Source organism: Thunnus maccoyii, chromosome 8 (genome assembly GCF_910596095.1).
Source record: "Thunnus maccoyii chromosome 8, fThuMac1.1, whole genome shotgun sequence".
Taxonomy (NCBI): Eukaryota; Metazoa; Chordata; class Actinopteri; order Scombriformes; family Scombridae; genus Thunnus; species Thunnus maccoyii.
Window position 1 is genome coordinate 27,614,983 of NC_056540.1, and position 20,936 is coordinate 27,635,918.

The window sequence follows — 20,936 nt, forward strand, 5'->3', positions numbered from 1 at the left end:
GCTGCTTTACTACTAATTTGTCGCTTCAGTGTTCCTGGTCAGTGACTCCTCTTTACTGTGGCTGGTCGGAAAATAGAGTTTTTAATACACATTTTATACATGAAAACAGGCAGCTTCAGGCTAGCGTAAGGTAAACAAGGATGTTAGTGCATCGTAGCATAATAACTGTAGGAGAAGATCGTGACTTAATTAAACTTTCACAGTCCTTAAAAGGATTTAGATTCCATATATATACCCAGATCACTTAAAAATGGTATCCAAATCTAACTTTTCACCAGGCATTGCAAGGAAGTCATTTCACCACTGTTTAAAAGGTGTACAAACAGATCTCCAGTTCAGCAAGATAAATCTTTTGGCTGTGACAAATTTAAAAAAGAGGTGAGGAGAGGGTCACGACTTAAAGCTGATTTCCTTTTTTGTTGACATTTATCACATAAAAAGCTTGTGATGTCTTAATATTGAAGAGATGCCATCCTGGCAAGTGAGAAGTGGTAGTGAAGCAAATGAGATTTCAGCTCAAATGACACAAGATGATGTAAAACGAAGGGTAAAAGTCATAAGGAGTGGGCTGAAAACGTCTCCCTCCACTCAAAAATCTGTTTTTCCTTCTTATTCCTTCAGTTGGATGTTTGAGCTTCACTGTGCAGAATGACGAATGTGCAGAGTTTGACACTAGAAGGCTGTTTTCACATTAATCTGCAGGAAGTGGAAAGTTTCTCTGTGAAAATCTGAGTTTAAGTGGTGGATCTATGATCATGATTCACAACTAGTTTGGAGGCTAATTATGGTTCACTCTGCAACTTACACAAGTGTGATGTGGAAACTTGAAGCCTCCAGTGCACAAACACTGAGAATGGACTTTTCGGTGAAGGATGAGACATCTTTTGTCCAGCAGTTACACCAATATTTGCATATTCATCAATTCTTGATTTTTCAATGAGGGAGAAGGGATAGATGGAATAGAGTAATTGAGTAGAAAACATATTAGACACATATTATTCCAGGCAGAGTATTTTTTATACATCTTACAACATGTCTGGAAGGGATCTTTAAGTTTATTCTGTGTTTCTTCTATATAAGCCTCTTACATCATCTGGCTGTCCTGCATCTTAGTGAATCTCATCTCTCAAAGAGTGGACCGCGGGAAACTCAATCCACTCTCCACTTTTGTTTTACTATCTCAGCGGTAGAAGAAGCAATAGCCGCCGGGGATGCAGCCACAGTACAAAAGGCTTGGGAGAGCTGCGTTTGTCTCTTTTGCTAGACTGAAGGGATCCAGGAGTGTACTTAGTTTGATGTTCTTTGACTTTCTGTCTGCATTGGAACGAAGCCCAGTTATTAGAAATTCCGCGGCAATATCCTAGCAGCCGAGACGCAAGAGTCTGAGAGCGTCCTCAGTGCTCTTATTAAGTCTCCCCAGCTACCAGGCAGAGACGCTGCAGAGGCTCTAATGAAGCAATTACAGACAGGAGAGGGATGAGTACCGAGCCCGGGCTCACTTCTGCTTTTTTACCCACAACTAGAAAGCTGACAGCCAGGCACAGAGAAGTAGCAGGGGTGACATTTATTTTCCAAGAACGGTTAAAATCGGATTAAGAGGGGTATAAGACACCCAGGTAAGAATGAGGACAATAAAATGGCAAAAAGATAGAAGAGAGTAAAAAACGCCAAAAACAAAGAGATTGTTAGGAAGCCTGGATGTCACATCCTGTGTTAGATGAGCAACAGTGTAAGATATTTGGAAAAACTGACAACAAACTACACAAAGTATGTCACTCTGCTCGGTAATCCTTGAGTTACTTGTTTTATTATTTTGGCAACATATTTTTGATGCTAAGCAGTCACTGTTACGGTGTTTCTGCACTGCCCTTCGTAAAGATCCCTTGTTAACTAAGCAGCTTTTGTTTTTGTAATTTCTGTATATGTGGCACATGTTTGGTTTTCTCTTCATCTATGGCAGCTATAAATCCTTGCTAATTCATTGGTTCTTGTCTTTATATTGTAAAACACATAACTTACTAACATACTGGTTGTTTAAATCTACAAAAGTCCAGGTGAACTGCCCAGGTGTCGTTGTCACAGGCTGCCCATTTTTCTTTAAAACTGCTTTTTAAATGTTATTTTGGACACAACGAAATGTCAAACAAGTCTATAAAAATGTAAAATGTTGTAGAGTCTAAATAAGACATACCCTGCTTTACTGAAATAATGACTACACTCAATTATCCCAGTGACAGAAATGTGGAAGGCATTCATAGTTACCTCTAAATGACACTCATCTCAAATGAAAATACAAAACATCATCATTATATATGTGGGATGACTAGTATGGAATATGTAATAATAATAATAATGATGAATGTTATCTCTTGAAGTCAGATAATTAAGCTCAGCTCGTTGGGGATAAATATGGTGTGAAGATTTTGTAGAATCAATCAGTACATGTATATAAACACTAATCATTTCATTAGAACCAGATTAAGGCAATACTCTGATTAGTGCAGCTGTCTGATTAACACCTTCTCTGGGTTAAATTAGGTGAATGAATGTTGAAAGCGTAAACTGATTAACTGGCCTGCTCAAATTACTCTGGCATGTAAATCCATGAGACATATTTATTTCAGAGCTTTGAATCATGGCACATGCCAGAAAGGGCAATGAGAGGAACAAAAGTGAAGCAGTGTTTTTATATATAAACAGAAGCGTGTTAGCAGCGGCGGAAAATCAAAGTGAAGTGTGTAGATCCCTCTCCACCAACAGCTAATTAGAGACAAGTTTATTGGAATTGTTATAATGGTCTGTGGTGATGCAGTAATAATGAATGTTATTATGTAAACAGCCTTGTTATGGATATGATTTGTCTCATGAAGCCAGCTGTGGTTTTACTGAACCTAAACAACCCGCGGTAGACACAGATTATATGTCTATATATCAATTTACATTACATCGGCATTAATATTAATATATTTTGATTCAAGCTCAGTCATTTGCATTTAGTGGTCCATAAATGCTTTGTCTAATAGACTAGTGTGACACTACTTCCAACTCAAAAAATGAAATACATTTTTATATGAGTGATGCAGGATCAGCCTCGGCAAACTATTCTGTTTGACGTCGGTATGAACAAACTGAAAACCTCTTCTGAATGTGATCACCAGTATTGTGGTCGTTTTGCAGCAGCGACGTCTTCTCAACGCAGTCCTACACCGGCTCACATGTGTTTGTCTGCTATTAACATATCATATCTTAGCTGATGCATACACGCACGCACTGTTTACTACAGAGGCATGTTGCATTGTGCCTGCCAGCTACTGTAAGGACATAACACACTTCATTAAAAGGACAGCAGGAGTCATTTCAGTCTATACTAATCAGCTCAGATGCCACATAGCCCCCGCATGGATTTATAATGATAAAACGACAGATAGAACATCCGTCCCTCTGTTCTGGCCAAGTGGAAGACCATTGCCTCATAGTGTTACCCAGCATGCATTTCAGCAGTCTATTTAAGTCGCCTCTGTCTAACACTATTAACACAAAAGGGTCCCAACATTATGGGCTTAGTAACTCATGCTAATCATATGGGGTCTAATTAATAATAATATAGGCGCCAGTGAACTGAGCCTTCGGCGCCCCGCGCTTTAAATCACTGTCAGTCAGTTTAGATTTGAAGAGTTTGTCCTCAAATAAGTTCTGCTCTCTTAGACATAACACATAACCACAACGTCCCAGGCTTTTAGCTGCATTTACTCCCTGTCTCTCACTCCCTAGGTTTCCTGTTATTAACTCTAAACTATCAAATAAAACACAGCTGCCTAAAAAATAAACGTTCTCTTAATACATTTTTTTGAAAAAATGCAGAATTTAGTCAGATAATCCTAAAACACGTTATAGCATTGACAAATTCCAAAATGTCTTCCCAGCTCATGAAATGCTAGATGTTATAATGGTGAAGAGCTGAAGTGCAATCAACTGCAAAAACACAAGTTTACAGATGGCAAAAGAGAAGAGAAGCAACATGTGATACTTTCTAAAGGGCTGTGTAATATTTTCTGAATTAAACATGTCATAAAATCAATAGATTTTTTTACATATCTGTCTACAAACAACCAGAATACCATCTTAAGTTTTTGTGATTTTGATCAGCTAACAAATACCACATTAAAATAGGACTAGGTGTCTATATGGCTTTAGGTTTTGTTTGGTTTAAAGGTATAGCCGTAGTGTCAAGCTACATTTATATACATGTGTCAGGAAATTCAAACATCTGGTGAAATTTTGTACCTCATACAGATCTTTTTTTTATTCAGAAGACTCTTACTTTTTCCAAAATATTAATATTTGTTTTTGTCTCAGAAACACAGGTGAATAAAGAGGTGAATATTACGTGATGTCAACCTCCAGAGCAATATCTTCAAAAACATTACAACAACAAAAAAGAAAAAAACAAAACAAAACAAAGAGAGATAAGATTTAATTTGTTTGGGGGCCCCCTGGTTTTGCTTCTGCCTCAGGCTGGTTATTACTTATGATAACTTGACTCCTGACCTCTGAGTGAGAACACAAAGAAGTAGTTATTTCTGTTTTCATATGTCAGTAAATGTATTTGAGTTTAGTTTATACAGTGTATGGGCTTTTTGGAAAACAGGAGTTTTACTCTTATTTATGTAACAAGAGATATTAGCAGTGAATTCTGCTGAATTATTAATAAAGTGACCCAATTAATGTGTAGAAACACATTTTCATCACTGGTCCACTTTTTATTGGAGCACAGAGCACTGAAGGGACAGTATGAGGAGCTCAGCAGCCAACAGCCTACAGACACACACACACACACATATATATACAATACTGCACACAAATGAATCTAGACACGTAGTCTCTCTCTTTCCCCTCCTGTGGGCTCACATTGTTTCATTGTTCACTGTTTCACATAAGCATACAGGGTTTTCCATGCGATAGAATATACTTGTTCGGATAGGGATTACATTTGGGAATACTGTTTTAAGTGAAAGTTAAAGGATCAATTAAATCACTGCCAGTGTTATACAGTTATGTCTCCATAAAATGTGGTACGTTGACTTTGTGTTTGTATTCAAACTTGTCATATATTACTTTAACTTCTTAGTTTCTCACTTCTTCCTTACTTGACCTCAATAAATGTAAGAGATCAGAAAACTGACATTTCATACTTTGTTGAATCACTGTATGTTTTTGATAAGAGGAAGTAACCAGTAATGGTAATGAAGTGCCTCGCAGCCACCTACTTACTGATGACACAAATACATAACAATCTCTCTCTCTCTCTCAGACACATAGAAAAACGAGCACACAATTAGTCACTTAGAGACACACACGACCAAACAGACACTCACGCATCCCTCTGCCTCCTAACCCACACATCGCTCGGTTAACAGCCTCCCTGGGGAGTCATCACATGTAGGGCTATTTTTAGGGGATTCATTAATAGTGTGATGAGCATTAACTTCACTGCTTCACTGTCATGAAGGAAACGACAATGACTGTGAAGATGTCTCTCGCTGACTAAATGTCAAACCGTGGGAAGCCTTCGTTGGGAATTTGTTTCCAGTGCCAGAGCCAAGTTTTGGAGCAGATACAGGCAGTATAATGTAAAATGAAACTGAAGAGGCTGTGGGAAAAGGCTGACTTGATTATAAAAATAAAACGTTAAACTGCAAATATTAAAGCGTGAAATAGATTTTCAGCCGTTAGTTTTATTGAGTTCAGTAGTCTATAGCATTTGGAAATACAAAAAAGAGAATTGATTCATTTACTAACTATCCCAGTTGCTTATTTAACAGATAATTTAGAAAAAGTTTTATGTACACGAATATGACATTTTTAAAAACATGGCTAATTTCTCAGGTACTGAATTGTTAATATTTCTAAGCCTGATAATCAAACTGTACTGCCATTTCATTTCAGTCTGACATTCTTTTCATGTTGACCATTTTCTGTTTAAGAGAACCTGTTAGTAGTGGCTAACAATGTTAGGGCCATTTACGTCATTTATGGTCGCCACAAAGCATTCCTAGGAGCAGATAATTAAGGAATATGTCACCAAAAGAGTTTAGCCGTCTTACAACAAGCTGTATAGCTGCCTCGATCTCATCCACATTTTGTGGTATTTTAGTGGTTCTTACACAGAAAGATGATGTCCTGCTTATTAACCTCGCCTGCAAAGGCTTGGTTATTTTTACAGCCTTGGGAAATAGTTGTCAATAAGCACAACCCCAGAAAAAATGTGAGATATGTGCAGGAATTCAGGGGTCTGGAACCAGGAAGCAGATGTTACAACCTAATAATCAGTTTGAAGCGGACAGTCACATGCATGGTACAGAATTAATGTTTTATATTATACGGCCATTATATTTTATTGGCCATGTACAATAAATGTTTACATCAGTTATTGGTGAGACTGATGCAATAACATGAGAGAAAAGCTGACACAAGCACAGGCAGCCAACACCTCAAACTGTGAGATTAGATATAGTAAATACTTCAAATGGTGTCTTTTTACACATTGAAATTTTCATTTTCCACAATTTGCACAATATTGCTTTTGTCCATTTCTTTTATATGCATTACTTGAAGCCTTATTCTTATGGTTTTATATTGGAATAGATTTTTTTATTGTATTTGTTTTGCAATTTTGCTTAATGTACCTTGTTTTAAGTTGAATTTCCATTCATGAACTGAAGTAAACTCATCGCCTCTCCCTTTCTGTCCATGATGTCCAAGCATCCCCATGATCGCTGCCCAGCACGTAGACGCCACACAATGGCAGCTTTACACAAACCACTGCCAAGCTAATTAACTGGAGAGGTTGTTTGAATTTGCTGTGCATCCCATAATTTATCACATCTCCTGGAGAGACTTCACTCTTACTAATCATTGTAATTCTCCATAATTTCTGGTTTATAGCTGAAATCCACTTTATTTTTTACTAATTACTTTTTTCTTCCCCTCATCCCGGGGTCTTTTACACTGTGTGACTTCTTGTACTGTTCACACTACAAATCAAAAAATACTCTAACAGGAATTCCACATAGTGAAACTAATTGATGTTCACAGCTTGGTCAGGCTTTCCTTCGAATTTATTGGAGACATTTGTGTTACAATAGTGATGATACGGCACATTGTTGCACAGGGGAGTGAAAAGATGTGAGAAGGCAAAGCTGTAGGGCTAGGTGATGTGGTTTACAGCTAAGAGGTGGCTCTCTATCTCGGGGACGGCTGGCTGGGAGGATTTATAACCCAGAAATAGCAGTATTTCAAATGCAGAGAGAGCTGTCTTTCTTTTTTTTTTTTTTGCGCCACTGTGTTTTAACTTTGCGGCCAGATGTCAGCTCCAATCCACCAGCCAAATGCTTGGGAATTCTGGCTGTGGCTGGTAATATATTCTACTCTACCAGCCACTTTGACCAGTAATCAGCCATTGTTTAACAGCTTTGTGATTAAAAAAAATTCCAGCTTCTGTGATAGCAGTTCTGTTCTCTGGCTCTTTAGCATACAGTATCATCCTATACTGGGAGGGTTCCTATACATTCCTGTAATCTACACAGACAGAAACAATAACTAAGGATGCAGTCACACCTACAGTTATGTTAAACTCTGTTGGGAAAACCTACAGTGACATTAGAGCTGAAACAATTTTATCTATCAAGAGAATATTTATTGGCGACAACAGACATCAGAGACAAGAGTTGGAATGGCTCTGTTTTCTGCCAAAATGAACTAATCTGTAGCATCATGTAAACTGCACATGTTGTTCTGTGCTTGCTTGTCTGTTTATTTGCATGTCTGTGTAGATTCCCCTAGAGCGGTTGTTCAAACTCAACACTGATCATGTGATAAACATAGTGCACACTCTAGAGTCGGTTTACTTTATCCAAATCTCCTTGAATTGCCCCCAGTCATTCTGTGTATACTATAGGTACTGTGCACCCAGTGGACATGAAACCACAGACCCTTGTAGTGTTTGCTCCATGCTGAGCCCAGCGACTGGTGAAGGACCACACAATTATAACCAAACACTGTGATTCAGTGAGTCTCTAACTTCACTGAACTCCAGAGTCCCTGGAAAATAGACTTTCAGTACTAACAGTCCTCCTAACAAGTCCTTCTCCAGTGTCCTCGCACTTTCTGAGACTGAGAGCTAAATTATGAAATGCAAATCATTGGCAATTCAATTCACAGCATAATTTTGGTTGGTCAAGGCTTAACAGAGTGCAAGAAGTTGTTATGAAGTTATTGTTTACAGAGTAAATTGCCTGCTCTGTACAGTAAATCTCTTCATCAGTCATTTCTTGACACAAGTTTTTTTCTTTTGGACAGTTGACATTTATTTTTAAATCACACCGTTAATATTTGTTTGAAAGGTTAATCATTTTTATAACCTTCATCTATCCAGGGATGGTTTACTGAGCAGAACAAATGTGTTGTAGCATCACCTTCGTTATTTGATATCCTCATGGAAATGCAGAGTGAGTAGGTAGGATTCAGTCTACATATACATCAACAGGGCAGTTATATATGTGTCAACCTACAGTAGAGCCTTTAAGTGAACTACGGACTCCAAACTCTTCAACCACACCTGTGCTCTAATTTGTACTATTTCTTTACTTTTATCCAGTACACTGAAATGCATGGAGCTCCTTGCTCACATGCCCAGGCTGTTGGTTTTTCCAAGGCGGGGATTGAAAACAGTATCTTCTAACTTGATTCATAAATCTGTTGATTTGTTGCCATGGAAGGATCATATTTGCCCAAACGCACACCCAAATCATCAGTATAAGCTTGTGATTATGACTGAATAATAGTTAAATAAATCCTGTGGTGCTCTGCTTCCTCTTTTTTGGATGGACCGGATTCATAACATTTTTGTCTTTTGGCCCTTCTACAGTTTTTAAAATACTACTATACTTCAGTGACCTTATGTGGGTGTTTGTACAACCCCGAGCCCTACAGGCTGTTTGGCTTAGAGTTTAGTATTCATATCATTCCTGGACTGTTTACTGTGGAATTAATGGTCTGTTGTCTCCCATCAAGCTACTGCAGTCAACCCTGAGATGGAACAGACAGCAACTTAGTGTCCTTATGACGTGGGGGGAGGGGACAGTGAAAAATAGCACTTTCTTTACTAGGCTGTCATGCCCAGAGCGAAGGCCGTGGGATCAGATAGCTTAAGTATTCATTGTCTGGTTAAATTCTTTATATGAAACACTAGTGTTGCACTGAGATCAGGTTCAAGCTGACCTGGCAAGCTCTGATAAGACAAATGAAACGGTGGATAAAAGGATATAACAATGGCTACTTGAGGGGAAAAAGCACTTATTGGAATGTAAACAGCCTAACTAGAGGCTTAATAGAATTAAATTGTGGCTAAATTGAATATAACAGGGGTTATATTGAATGTAGCAGTTGATAGGACTGTATACTAGTGAATAAAATGGAAATATTGAGTAAAATGTGGTTAAAAAAAACAAAAGAATGGCTATATGAGAGTATTATTGGCTTTATAAAATCAAACAGTGGCTAAAATAGGATAGGATAATAGGATGGTGGGCAATTTCTGACAATTTTCATGTGTGTACAGTTGGTTCTTTGGTAAGCTGATGCTTTGTTACACACATACACACAAAACAAGCTGTTATGCGGTAATCTATCTGTTCTCAGGAGCTTTTGAATACAGGTCACTCAGGTCAGGCTGACACAAAGGGGACTGGAAATGCCGCAGGATTTCCATGTTTAAATGTGTGATGTTTTGAATAAGTTGTTTATTATTATTGCGTACTATATGTTCCCTGATACAGTTTACATGCCTTATGTGACTCTGTTGTCTACACAGTGGGTTTAAAAATGACAGCAATAAAAGCACTTAATGCACAGTACAAAAGCACATCTTCCCAACCATTGCAATAGTTGTTGAAAATGTTAGCAATATTATTTGTTTTAGAATGATTACGATGACAAGAGTTATCATTTTCTTGTTGAGAGATAGGATAATAGAGGTCCAGTTCCAGCAGTGTGAAAGCGGGGAGGGGCTGAAAGGCGACTGTCCCAGCCTTGCAACTACAATCACGCTGAAAGCGGTCCATTGTTTAGAGTTTGTAAAAGCTATGGAGCTACCAGACCATGTAACACTCACTACCCAGCCCCCAGTAGTGGCCTAGATTCTGGGGCACTGTACTAGTTCCATGCTCCTCTTCATCTGCTGTTGTGGGGTTTCCACCCTAGGCAGAGTTTCATGTGTCATTTGGCTCTCGTTCAATCAGGAATTACAGGCCTTTTTCAAAGTTGCTAGAGGTAAATCTTACTCCCGCTGTGCTTAAATTGTCCCCTGTGGTCAATAACAGATACACTATCAACAAGCAGCCATACTGTCGTGCAGCCATTAGCCACAGTTTGAGCTAGTGAGTCAGTTCAGGAGTCGCTGATAACAGAGAAATGTGATGATGCAGCACAACGGACCAGTTAATTTTCTCAAAGTTGAACAGCTGAATCAGTAAATGGCTTGTTTAAAGGCCAAGGGTCATTTTGAAGAGCAACAGTCATGTGAAAGTTACATTCCAAGATTTCATAAATAAGGATGATTACATAAATAAAATATTTGCGTATAAATGTTAAGATTCAATAGGAGTTTCAATATTATGCTATAGTCATAGTTTTACTCATGTGCCACTTTTTTCAGTGAAAGAGAAAAGTGACATTTGGGACGAAAAGTCTTCAATTTGTCAGTATGAGTAAGTTGATGAACAGTTATATTTTATGTATTTTATGCTTGAACTTCACATCTTTTTATCCTAAATCTGCTCTTCACTACTCTGCAGAATTCATAAGGTTGTTGTTTTTTACATACTATACTCAAGTGAATTTTCTGACATTGCTTATTAAAAAAACTACTCTGCTGAATAGAGTGGAATATTTCTCAGTTATACAGTATGCAATATGAAAGACATCATTAAAATTAAGGTAAAATGAAGCCGACTAACCCAGAGGGAAGGGTGACATGTTTGCTTTTCACTAGATTTAGACGCTGCAAGCATCAATACGAAAACAGGCTTTCCCACATAAATTCGCTCAACAGCAGTGCTCATTTATTTTCTGTTATTCAGCTTTGGCAAGTCTTGCTTGCCATCATGAGTTTACAGTTTGTTTGATCATTGTCTTTTTTTCATAACCAAATGTGTATTTGTGTTTTTCTCATATTTTGCTTTCTTTTTACTCCTCATTTAAATTCATCTCTTCTCAAACAAGAAAATCTAAATTACAACCAAACAGGACTTCAAAACTAAACCAAACTTGATTCTACTGAACTAAGGTGGACAGTCATGTACTACACAGCTTGTTGGAAAGCACTTGGCGTTTTCCTCAAAGAGTCTTTGTTTGGCTGCAGATTCCACTGACCTTGCTGGACACCGGCAGTGAGAGGGAGTGAGCGGGAGACAAAGAAAAAGAGAGGGAGGTGGATAGAGTGAGAGAGGAGAAAAAAAAAAGCGAGAGGAAAAAGGGAACTGAGGGCGAAAGAGGAGAGAGAGAGAGGAGGAGAAAAAAAAGAAGAGCGAGGTTGCTATAGGAAAATAGGAATAAAGCATGAGCTTGGGAGGTAGTTAAATAGTGAAAGAGGAAAACAAAAAGTCTAAGCAAAGGGATACTGAGAAATAGAGGTGTAGTGAAAGAGACATAAATGAAAACAGACGAGCCAGAGCAGAAAGACAAATGAGAGAGGGCTAGGGAGACAGAGGAGAGGCAAGTATGGGCTTTGGTGATGAAGACATAGACAACCAGAGACAGAGAGAGAGGGAAGGTGTGTGTGTGTGTGTGGTCGTGAATTTGTGTATGTAACGGAGAAAGAGGCAGAATGTGTGTGAAATTGTGTACTTGTGTGTGTGTGTGTCTGTGAGAGAGAAACAGAGAGAGGGCAGAGAAAGAGTTTGACAAAAGGCTTTTGTTGTGGATGTGGCCATTTTGAATCTTCCCCTGGTTCCGGATGGCTCCACTTCACTGTGCCCCAGCCTAGTTGTTTGGCCTAGTTTCTCATTAAGTCTCCACTTTATACGATGGCAGTGTTTACTATGTCTGCCCACTCTCTATTTATGGCAAACATTGTCACAATTCCTCCAGACGTGGCGCAGTTAAATGCCACACAGATGAAAAGAGTTTCTCTCCCAGGGGCAGCAAATGGTCATATAACATTTGTTCTTTAAAGACCGTGCGAGTGGTTCTGCATGTTTTGACCTGTTAAAAACAAATTGCATGTAAGATAAATGCCCACAATTTTTCAGCAGTTGAAAAATCTACTTCTAGGTACATTCAAAGATGCTCTGACATCCAGGGTTTGAGTCAGCTGCCAAACAGCGGATGACTGATTATACTCACAAAATCCTGGGTGGCTTGTTTTTTATCGTCTGGGATTGATTTTTCAACCACATACGTTTTCTTCAGCAGTCATTTCTCAAATTTCAGCTGGTGGAGTATCTCTGAAATGAACCTAAAGACAGTCCCAAGTCACAAATGCTTTACCACACACAGATTAATAACACTGATGAAAAAGGTGAGTAATGGTTCACTCTCTGTAATTCATCGGCTACCATCTCGAGCAGGTTTTAACTCTCTGTGTATTCATTTTCATGCTGTTCTTCTGTGAACTGATGTAACTGATGTAAGGACCATTTGAGTCTTGCAAGCAGTGCAGGATACTCTAATCTAGTGCTGAAAGGATTAGTCAATTAATCAATTAGTTGATGAATCAACAACTATTTTGATAACTGATAAATCATTTGATCTACTTACTGAACAAAAATGTCATAAATTCAATGTTTCCAGCTTCTAAAATGTAAGAATTTGCTGATTTCCACAGTTTTTTATCATTCCATTTGGTCGCTATTAAAGAAATCACATTTTGGGATCTCAGAACTCGTGATAGGCATTTTCACTACTTTTGACATTCATTAAATGATTAAATGATAGCCCTAGCCTTCTCTAAACCACTTTGCATATCTACGCAGATTGAATCAAATTAGTGAATGAAGTAAATCTGTAGAGTATAATGACTGTTATCTGGTTTCACTTCATCAGTGTACTTTTCAGTGTCAATTTTTGTACATTCAGTGTTTACACACACTGTACAATCTCTAATGTGACAGAATAATGCAGGTTAGATTACATTGCATTAACAGGATTATATCCACAAAGGGAGACTTCTACAGCAGCGCCTGCTGATCACAGGACTGTAACACACAGACACACAGAGTACTTTTTTCATGCATAAGCAATAAGACAAGGAATGGGGCATAACCTCACTTTGCATGCACTGCAGTCATATACATACACACTCGCTCTCATGCATACCTTCACAGAAACACAGCTACACAGGCTCACATACGGATACCTCTGCCTTATTATACAGTGAGTCACAACACCCTGATTCATCTCCATTGATCTAAACCTTCCCAGTGGCTTCTGAGTCAGTCCGTTTGTTATTCTGTTCTGCGAGTCATCTTGCATCATTCATAAAGCTGCTTATTCCACTGAAGCATTTCTATAAATTAGATTTTCTGTGTTATACAACTGTACCGTCACAAAAAACCTCACAATCCATCTTACATAGGTTTTTTTTTTTTTTGTCACCATCTGTTCTGAAGTTAATCGCCCCAGCCATGCTCACTTGCAGACACATACATGCAGCAATGGAAACATGTGCACACACGTACTTACAAGCACGCTGCTGGCTGTGAGGTGCTGAGCCGAAAATTCAACTGGGATGAGAGTGAGTCATGGAAACAGCTTAATATTATGGGCTGTCTTTCCCTTGATGTTTCTCAAGCTAATTAAGCCTCGTACCGAGCTACTCAGGTCTGTTTGAAGTGTGCAAGAGACTCACTTTAATGGTCTGCTTTGTGCAATTCTGTGTTTTCGCATTTAATTAGAATATGTTTACAAGCCAGGGACTTCAGATTATACAGATAAGGCCTCAGAGCATAATGTAGACACACCTGCATTTCCTGCTATATGTTGATTTCCAAATTGCTTGGGAAATAAATTCTCCTGAAGTTATTTTCACATTAAAATGCAGACAGACAAACCTTGTGCTTAAATAATAATGATAATAATAATAAAATAATTTAGTGCTTCCTGTCGTTTTGTACGGTCACTGAGTATGTGTAATTTTTTTCTTTTGATGTATGATTTTGGAAACAAATGTGCAGTTCTCATTAGCTTTTTTTGTGCCAGCTTCCACTCAGTTAGAAATATGCTTGATTTACAGTAAATGCTATTTGCATTTATAATTATAATTTAATTTAATTATAGTATAATAATAATTAGATTTAAAAAGGGAATGATGATTAATAGTTGTGTGTTGACAATCATACATTACTGTGATTGCATGTTTTGTTTTTTTTGTAATGTAATACTGGCTGTCAAGAAAATGAAGCTCATTCTACAGGTGCACTTACTGTGATTGAAGTTGCTAAGAAAATGCAAAAAGAAATGTGGTGGTGCATACTGACCCCTAATGTTGATAACATGTTATCATCCTGCTCTATAAAACACACCTCCGGCCTTCTGGGTAGCGTTGAGCTTCATGATCGCTCTGTATCGTAACAGAAAGGTCACAGTGTTTGTATTTGTCGTTTGTGTGCAGGATTGGAGTGCTGTGTGCGTACGCTGCCAACCAGAACCTGAGCTCTCAAGTGAAGAACATACGGAGGCTGGTCAACAGCAACATGAGGGACCTGCACACCTTCGCTAATGACACACCGATGGTATTACACAGCTCCGTCCTATAGCACGACCACAAATATCATATAATGTTATGAGCTAAACATAAGCATTTAAATCTATAACGAGTTGTCTTACAAACCAGAATCCTTATGTTCCTCTACCAGTAACTTTGTCACAATTCTACTAATTACACTGTATGATAAAACCATGAATTGGACACTTGTTTGCTTATTATATTAAACTAAGCTGTAATGGTAACATGTAGGATATGAGAGAAGCTTCAGTCATGGTTGAACATGAAACAACCAAGTCGAAACATCCAAATGTTTTGATATGTGAAGACACCTCCCCAATTATAAGACCCTCATGTCCCAGTGTGCTTTTCCCCCTGTCAGTCTACTGTCGTTTCTAGTTATGCCTCCTTTGTATGATACCTTCAAGATGGGAAAAGTGAACTTTCTCACTTCTTATATGTGCGAGAGCTGCATATTTGATTTCTAAGACATGTGTCTGATTCCATGAAATTTCAGGAGCTCAGGTTTTTCACTTTCACTTCACTTGTGGGAGTTAAATTGGTGTGTTTTCATTCAAAATCCAACCAGATTCTTAGCTTATTTGTTATTATGGGTTTATGGAGCCCAGTTTTGTATTATTTTCATTTCCTTTACTTAACATAACGCTGAAATTATACTTCAGAGTGCTTGTTGGTGTCTATGAGTAGAGTAGAATAAACACATTTTTATGTGCCTCCATTTGTGAAACTCTGCTCTGTTGTGTTTCCTGTTTGCAGCAAATTGATTACCTAATATCCCAATACGCCACAGCCAAGAACAAAGTCATCTATGACCTAGATAGTAAGTAGACCTTCTCTGTGCCTCTGACAGTGAATGAAGTGGACAGAAAAGATTCACTGAGTTCTTGCTCTTGGTCACATATCATGCTTATTATCTGAATGTACTGTGTCTACTTTCCTTGACTTGTTTTCACAACAGATTTGTGACATAACTAGGTCTAGATAGCTACAGTGGTGACTGTTATAGAGGATCTCTTGAGTATTCATCCTACTTTTCTCCTGCAATAGCACTGCAGGCAGTTATTTACTGAAAGTTAAGATCAGCAAATGCAATATCAGCACAGCATACTTTAAACACAAACATATTATGTGTCTCTATACCAGCCGACTATAAGATTACAAGTGGAGATGGTTGAACAGAGAGCGAAATCTGGGGAGAGTCACATAATAATAAGTAACATAATGGACTGTTAATACTGTTTATTCCTGTTGATCTGATGCTGTGTTTTCCACAGATATAGGTCCATTATTGGGTGGAAGGATACACGATCAGTTGGATAAGGAGGTCCACCCTGCCTTGGACAGAGTACTCAATATGGCTGGAGGTACATCCACTGACTTTTAATTTCCTCTTTCAGTTACGATACCATCAGGTTACTGTCAGCTGAAAGCTGCTGAATTCAGGCTACAGCTGCACAATTGGGATTATAATCACGTAATTATATTTTCCTCATATTAAAACTACGCTGTAAATGCTGTGACATGATTTAAAAACTCTATTGAGGATTAAATCACCTGTTACAATTGACATATTCCGCCATGCATATAATATACAGTGAACAGTTTTTGGGATCTAATTTCAAAATGTCAGTTTTTAGTGAAACTTATAAACTGTGAGTGATGATAAAACTTTCTAATAACAGTTAAGAATGTTCTTTTCCACAATTTTTCTTTTTATTTTTTTCCGTAAAGTGAAAATCGAGAGAGCCATCAAAGGTAACGATAACTGGATAATAACCTATGATCCCTTGACCCCTGACCTTGTGAACTTTGACACCGATGTTGCTCCTATGATTTGTTCCTTTGTGATCTTCCTTGAGCATTTGGACCTATCAGTTACCCAAGTGCCATCTTAATGAACAACAAGCCATTTATACATTAAAACTGCACTACGCAATTTCACACTTTGGCAACCTCAAACAACGGATGAGTGTGTCTGAAGGACTTGCCCATCCAGATACCACAGAGATCAGTTAAGTGTTGAATCTAAACTTGTTGCTCATAGTGACTGGAGAGGACAGAGGTGGTGCAAAACATCTTTTCACAGCAGGCTCCACTGTCTCTCTTAAGTCTGGTTTTCTTTTGATGCAATGTGTACGTGCTACCCATGAGGAAAAAATGTTTGTGTTTTGTTTTGTTTGTAAGGTCAAATTCACCACCTCCTGCATGACAAGACAACTTTATGCCCGTGAACTTAAGTGTCACCAGACAGTTAAGTTGGGGCAAAACAGGATAGAGAGGGGGATGGGAATCTTACTTTCCCGTCATTCTTGCCTAGTGCAGTTTTAAGTTAGTGACATCCCCAGATCATGCCAAAACCCTAACACAACATCAACCTGCACCTGGACATTTTCCTTCCTTCTATTCCAAATGTGTCCCTCTGTGTAAAGTGAACATAAAAATTATGTTTTTGTTTTTTATTATAATTACTTAACTCTTTACTAGAAACTACAATCTAGTCTTAACAATCCAAAAGAATCACATATTTGAATATGTAACTGACTATGAAAGAATAATTTTACTCATGAAATGTATTACAACAAGCAGCCAATAACGGATGTATCGACTGCAAGGGATAAAAAAAAAAACTTGGCAGGACATTGGATGTGTACTGCCGATGAGACAGCAGTCAGCAAGCATGCCTGTAGCAATCAAGTGAAGTGCATTGCTGTGTGTGTTGACTGAACATCTGATTAGATGACCACAGCTATTATATGATTGTGATTACAGTTGTGTTCTCAATGTTTGTGCACTATTTTTGTTCTTACAAGGGCTGAGCCAAGTTGTCAAAGGGTTTTAGTATCCAGTATTGTGTTCTATCAGATACAAAAACTGTCTAAATACCAAGGACTCGTAATTGGAGAAACAAAAAGAATATTTCAGTAAGTAGAAGTGAATAAGGCATTTATGTATTTAACGCACAGCATCTATCTGTATTTTCGTTTTCTACAGTGTTGCTAATCATTTAAAGCACTTAGCTACTAGTAAATTCACTGTTTCCTTCCTACATTTTTGCATATTTTATATGTTCGAGGATGCCAGAGTTTTGCATGCTGTTAAATTTTAAAAATCTGCTGCTTTGTGGTTGTTAACAAACACTGGTTGTTATCTTGTGGTGCATTCACTTGCTGTGGAAACGTCCAACTTACAAGACCTCAGTTACAGCGACATTTTCCATAGAAGGAGCCGATGAATTCACATTATTCCCAGAATTCCTGCTTTGTTATGATTTGCTAGATATCGCTGCTGTCTGGTAGCCAAAAGTCTAATTTTAGATAATGAAGATTTACACAAAAATATGAACACACCACGGTCCAAACTCAATAACAAGCACCACAGCTTGCACAGTTAATCTCGGCTCAGGCCTTGTTCTTACAATGAGTGCATATGTACAATGTGTTCTGTATGTGTCTGTGTTTTTGTGTATAATGAGCCAATATTATGTCCTTTTGCTGTGATGTTGATATTGTTACCACATTTGTCACTTGAATTAAACCATTTGTCCACTTTCATAGGTAACTTATCAATACGTGATGGTACCACGGATGGACTGATGTCAGTCAGAAACGTCATAGCTTCATATTTGACAAAACATTTATTTTACTGCTCTGAAAATGAGTCTACATTTATACACTTTGAATTGTAACAATTACACAGACTGTCCCAGGACAGAACTGGAGGATTTTAATGAAATATTCATCATTATGAGCTATTTTGCAGCCAAGCTATGAAAAAAAAGCCTTTCCTAACAAATCTTCCTATTTAAAATGTTACCTCAAAACATAAATTAGCTAATGGGAAAGGTTTATCTGTTTTTCTTAAAACATGTGGCAATATCTTGAAATAGGGACACTCCATCTACTCACTCCTTGACTCGTTTTAGATTTTGTAAGAACAATGTAAGTTTGCATCAGAAACAAAGGAAATGGTCTCACTTTTCAGGAGGGAAAATATGTTAAGACAGTCCTTTGTTTTGATGGGCATTCTCTTCATGCCCTGGTTTTCCCTCATAACATCAATCCAGTCCACTTTGTCTCTCTCTATTCATATCTGGTCTCTTTTAATGCAGCCATGCGAGAAACCAAGGAAGCCCTGGAGAATGTTAGTGTGTCTCTCGAAGTCCTTCAGGAAGGAACAGGAAAACTCAATTTTAACCTGAGCCTGGTGCGGGTCAGTATTAACCGCACCCTAAATGACCCTGGCTGTCATGACGAGGAGTCAGATGCCACCACTGCCCAGCTGTGCCGCAATATCCGCCAGTCACTGTCCCAGCTGCAGATCAGCGCCAATTTCACACGGGTACAAAACTGAATTAAACACATTCTAATGATGACATGGTGTAGACATAAATAATGTAAAGATTGTGCCTTCACAATGAAAACTTATGTGAAAATAACACAGGGGGAAGATGTCAACTAAGGTTTAAGTCAGGGTTAAGATTTGGCAACTACTGGTGTCTCATTATTTTGTTTTGTATTTCAGCTACCCAACGTGAACTCTCAGCTGGACAGGATGAACAGCATATTGAAAACAGACCTCAGCGCTATCGTCCAGAGGGTGAGCCTGGAGCACTATTACATATATTCTCACTAGATAATCTTAGACTGTTGTCAGTGCACGTAAGAAGTTACTTTATTTGCAGCAATTTACTGCAACGCCCTGAGCACAGGCATGAATTTGTTGCTTTTTTTGAGTTTTAGTAAGCAACCATCCTGCTATGCTGCAATTTTGGTGTTGTGGTCACAGTAACGTGATGCCCATTGCCTCTGAAAAACCTTTTGCTATACACGTCCATTATAAAACAAATTGCTATAAAACTAAGAAGAAAATTCCCTGAACATCACACAAATCTGTCTCTGTGGACTTTTACAATTTGAACTATTAGGTCCTACAGATCGTTACTGGCACCCGTGGGTGCCTATGACAGTGTGCACACTAGTTAAGCTGCTTTCATTGAGATGACTAGTCTGCCATGTTATTCATGGATGAAAACTAGCCTCTCGGCTAATTCCTGCATATTTACAGTAATGTTTATTAATATGCACTGTCCCTGAGAAATAAACTGAATAAATAAAAATGTATGGAATCTTTATCCTTTACGTTAAATGCATCCGTGGTTTCATAGTTTTAAAAAATGATAGTGACAGCACAGAGAGAGCAACACAGAAAGTTGAACAGGCAAGAAATAGTGAGTCAAACCACATCACATCTTGTAGGTGTCTGACATTATGAACTATTGAGGCAACTAATCTCAATATGGTGTCCCACTGTTTACTCATTTTAATAAAATTCTTTCCCGTCACAGGGTTACTCCTCTTTGAACGACACGCCACATATGGTGACTGAACAGACCAGAGGTGTTGTGGAGAGTAAGATACATTTTACATTTCTAAAACCCTTTTCTGAGAGCAAACATGTTCATCTAATAACTACTGCTTTGCTGGAAACATTAGCAAGCCTACTGTTTGCAGTTTACTCGTGTCACATTACATCAGTTTCTGAGTGCTGAATTTCAAGTTTTACTGTGTGCAACTTTAAGGTGGTTTGGGTATTTTTTCCAGTGTCTTTACCTAAGCTATTTAACTGAATCCGATTGCTCTCTCAGGTGTACAGAGTTTGGTGGACGACATTGGCAATAACATCAGCAGCATTTCTAAGGTGTTCCCGGTGCAGAGCTCCCTGTCCAACTTCACCATCTTCATTAGTCATGCCCATGCCAAGATTGAGGACCACTACCCTGAAATTGACCAAATGGACTTTTACAGGTAGACTGACTTAAAAAAGATTTTAATATAAAATTTACAATTTTAAATTATAAAATTATAAATTTACAAATAGTTCCTTCTCATAAATCAAACCTAATCAAATTTGTTAAAAAAAGAAAAATAAATTCAGAAACTACATTGTAAATACTGTAATGTGGACACTTTCTATAGCTTTGACATTTAGCTTTATGCTGTCTGTGCTGACCAGGCTCATCTACAAGTAATGTAAAATTTAAGTGTACCATATTAGCCTGCATCAATATTTTGCATTCATGAAATATTCATATATCTTCTTCATTAATTCAGTTTAAAATAGTGCAGAGGAGGGAAACCTAAGATGATATATCAGT

General features: G+C 38.1%; 1 protein-coding gene across 6 annotated transcripts in view; it reads left to right on the plus strand.

Annotated features, from left to right (window-relative positions):
• The window catches only part of prom1a (prominin 1a), an 82,780-nt gene that overhangs the window by 39,070 nt on the left and 22,774 nt on the right, over nt 1-20,936 (plus strand). For all 6 annotated transcript variants that reach the window (XM_042418823.1, XM_042418824.1, XM_042418828.1 and 3 more), the window contains exons 4-10: nt 14,669-14,789; nt 15,539-15,602; nt 16,057-16,146; nt 18,891-19,120; nt 19,304-19,378; nt 20,127-20,190; nt 20,427-20,586. In XM_042418823.1, the coding sequence (XP_042274757.1) occupies nt 14,669-14,789; nt 15,539-15,602; nt 16,057-16,146; nt 18,891-19,120; nt 19,304-19,378; nt 20,127-20,190; nt 20,427-20,586 (804 nt within the window). The remainder of the gene's footprint in view (nt 1-14,668; nt 14,790-15,538; nt 15,603-16,056; nt 16,147-18,890; nt 19,121-19,303; nt 19,379-20,126; nt 20,191-20,426; nt 20,587-20,936) is intronic.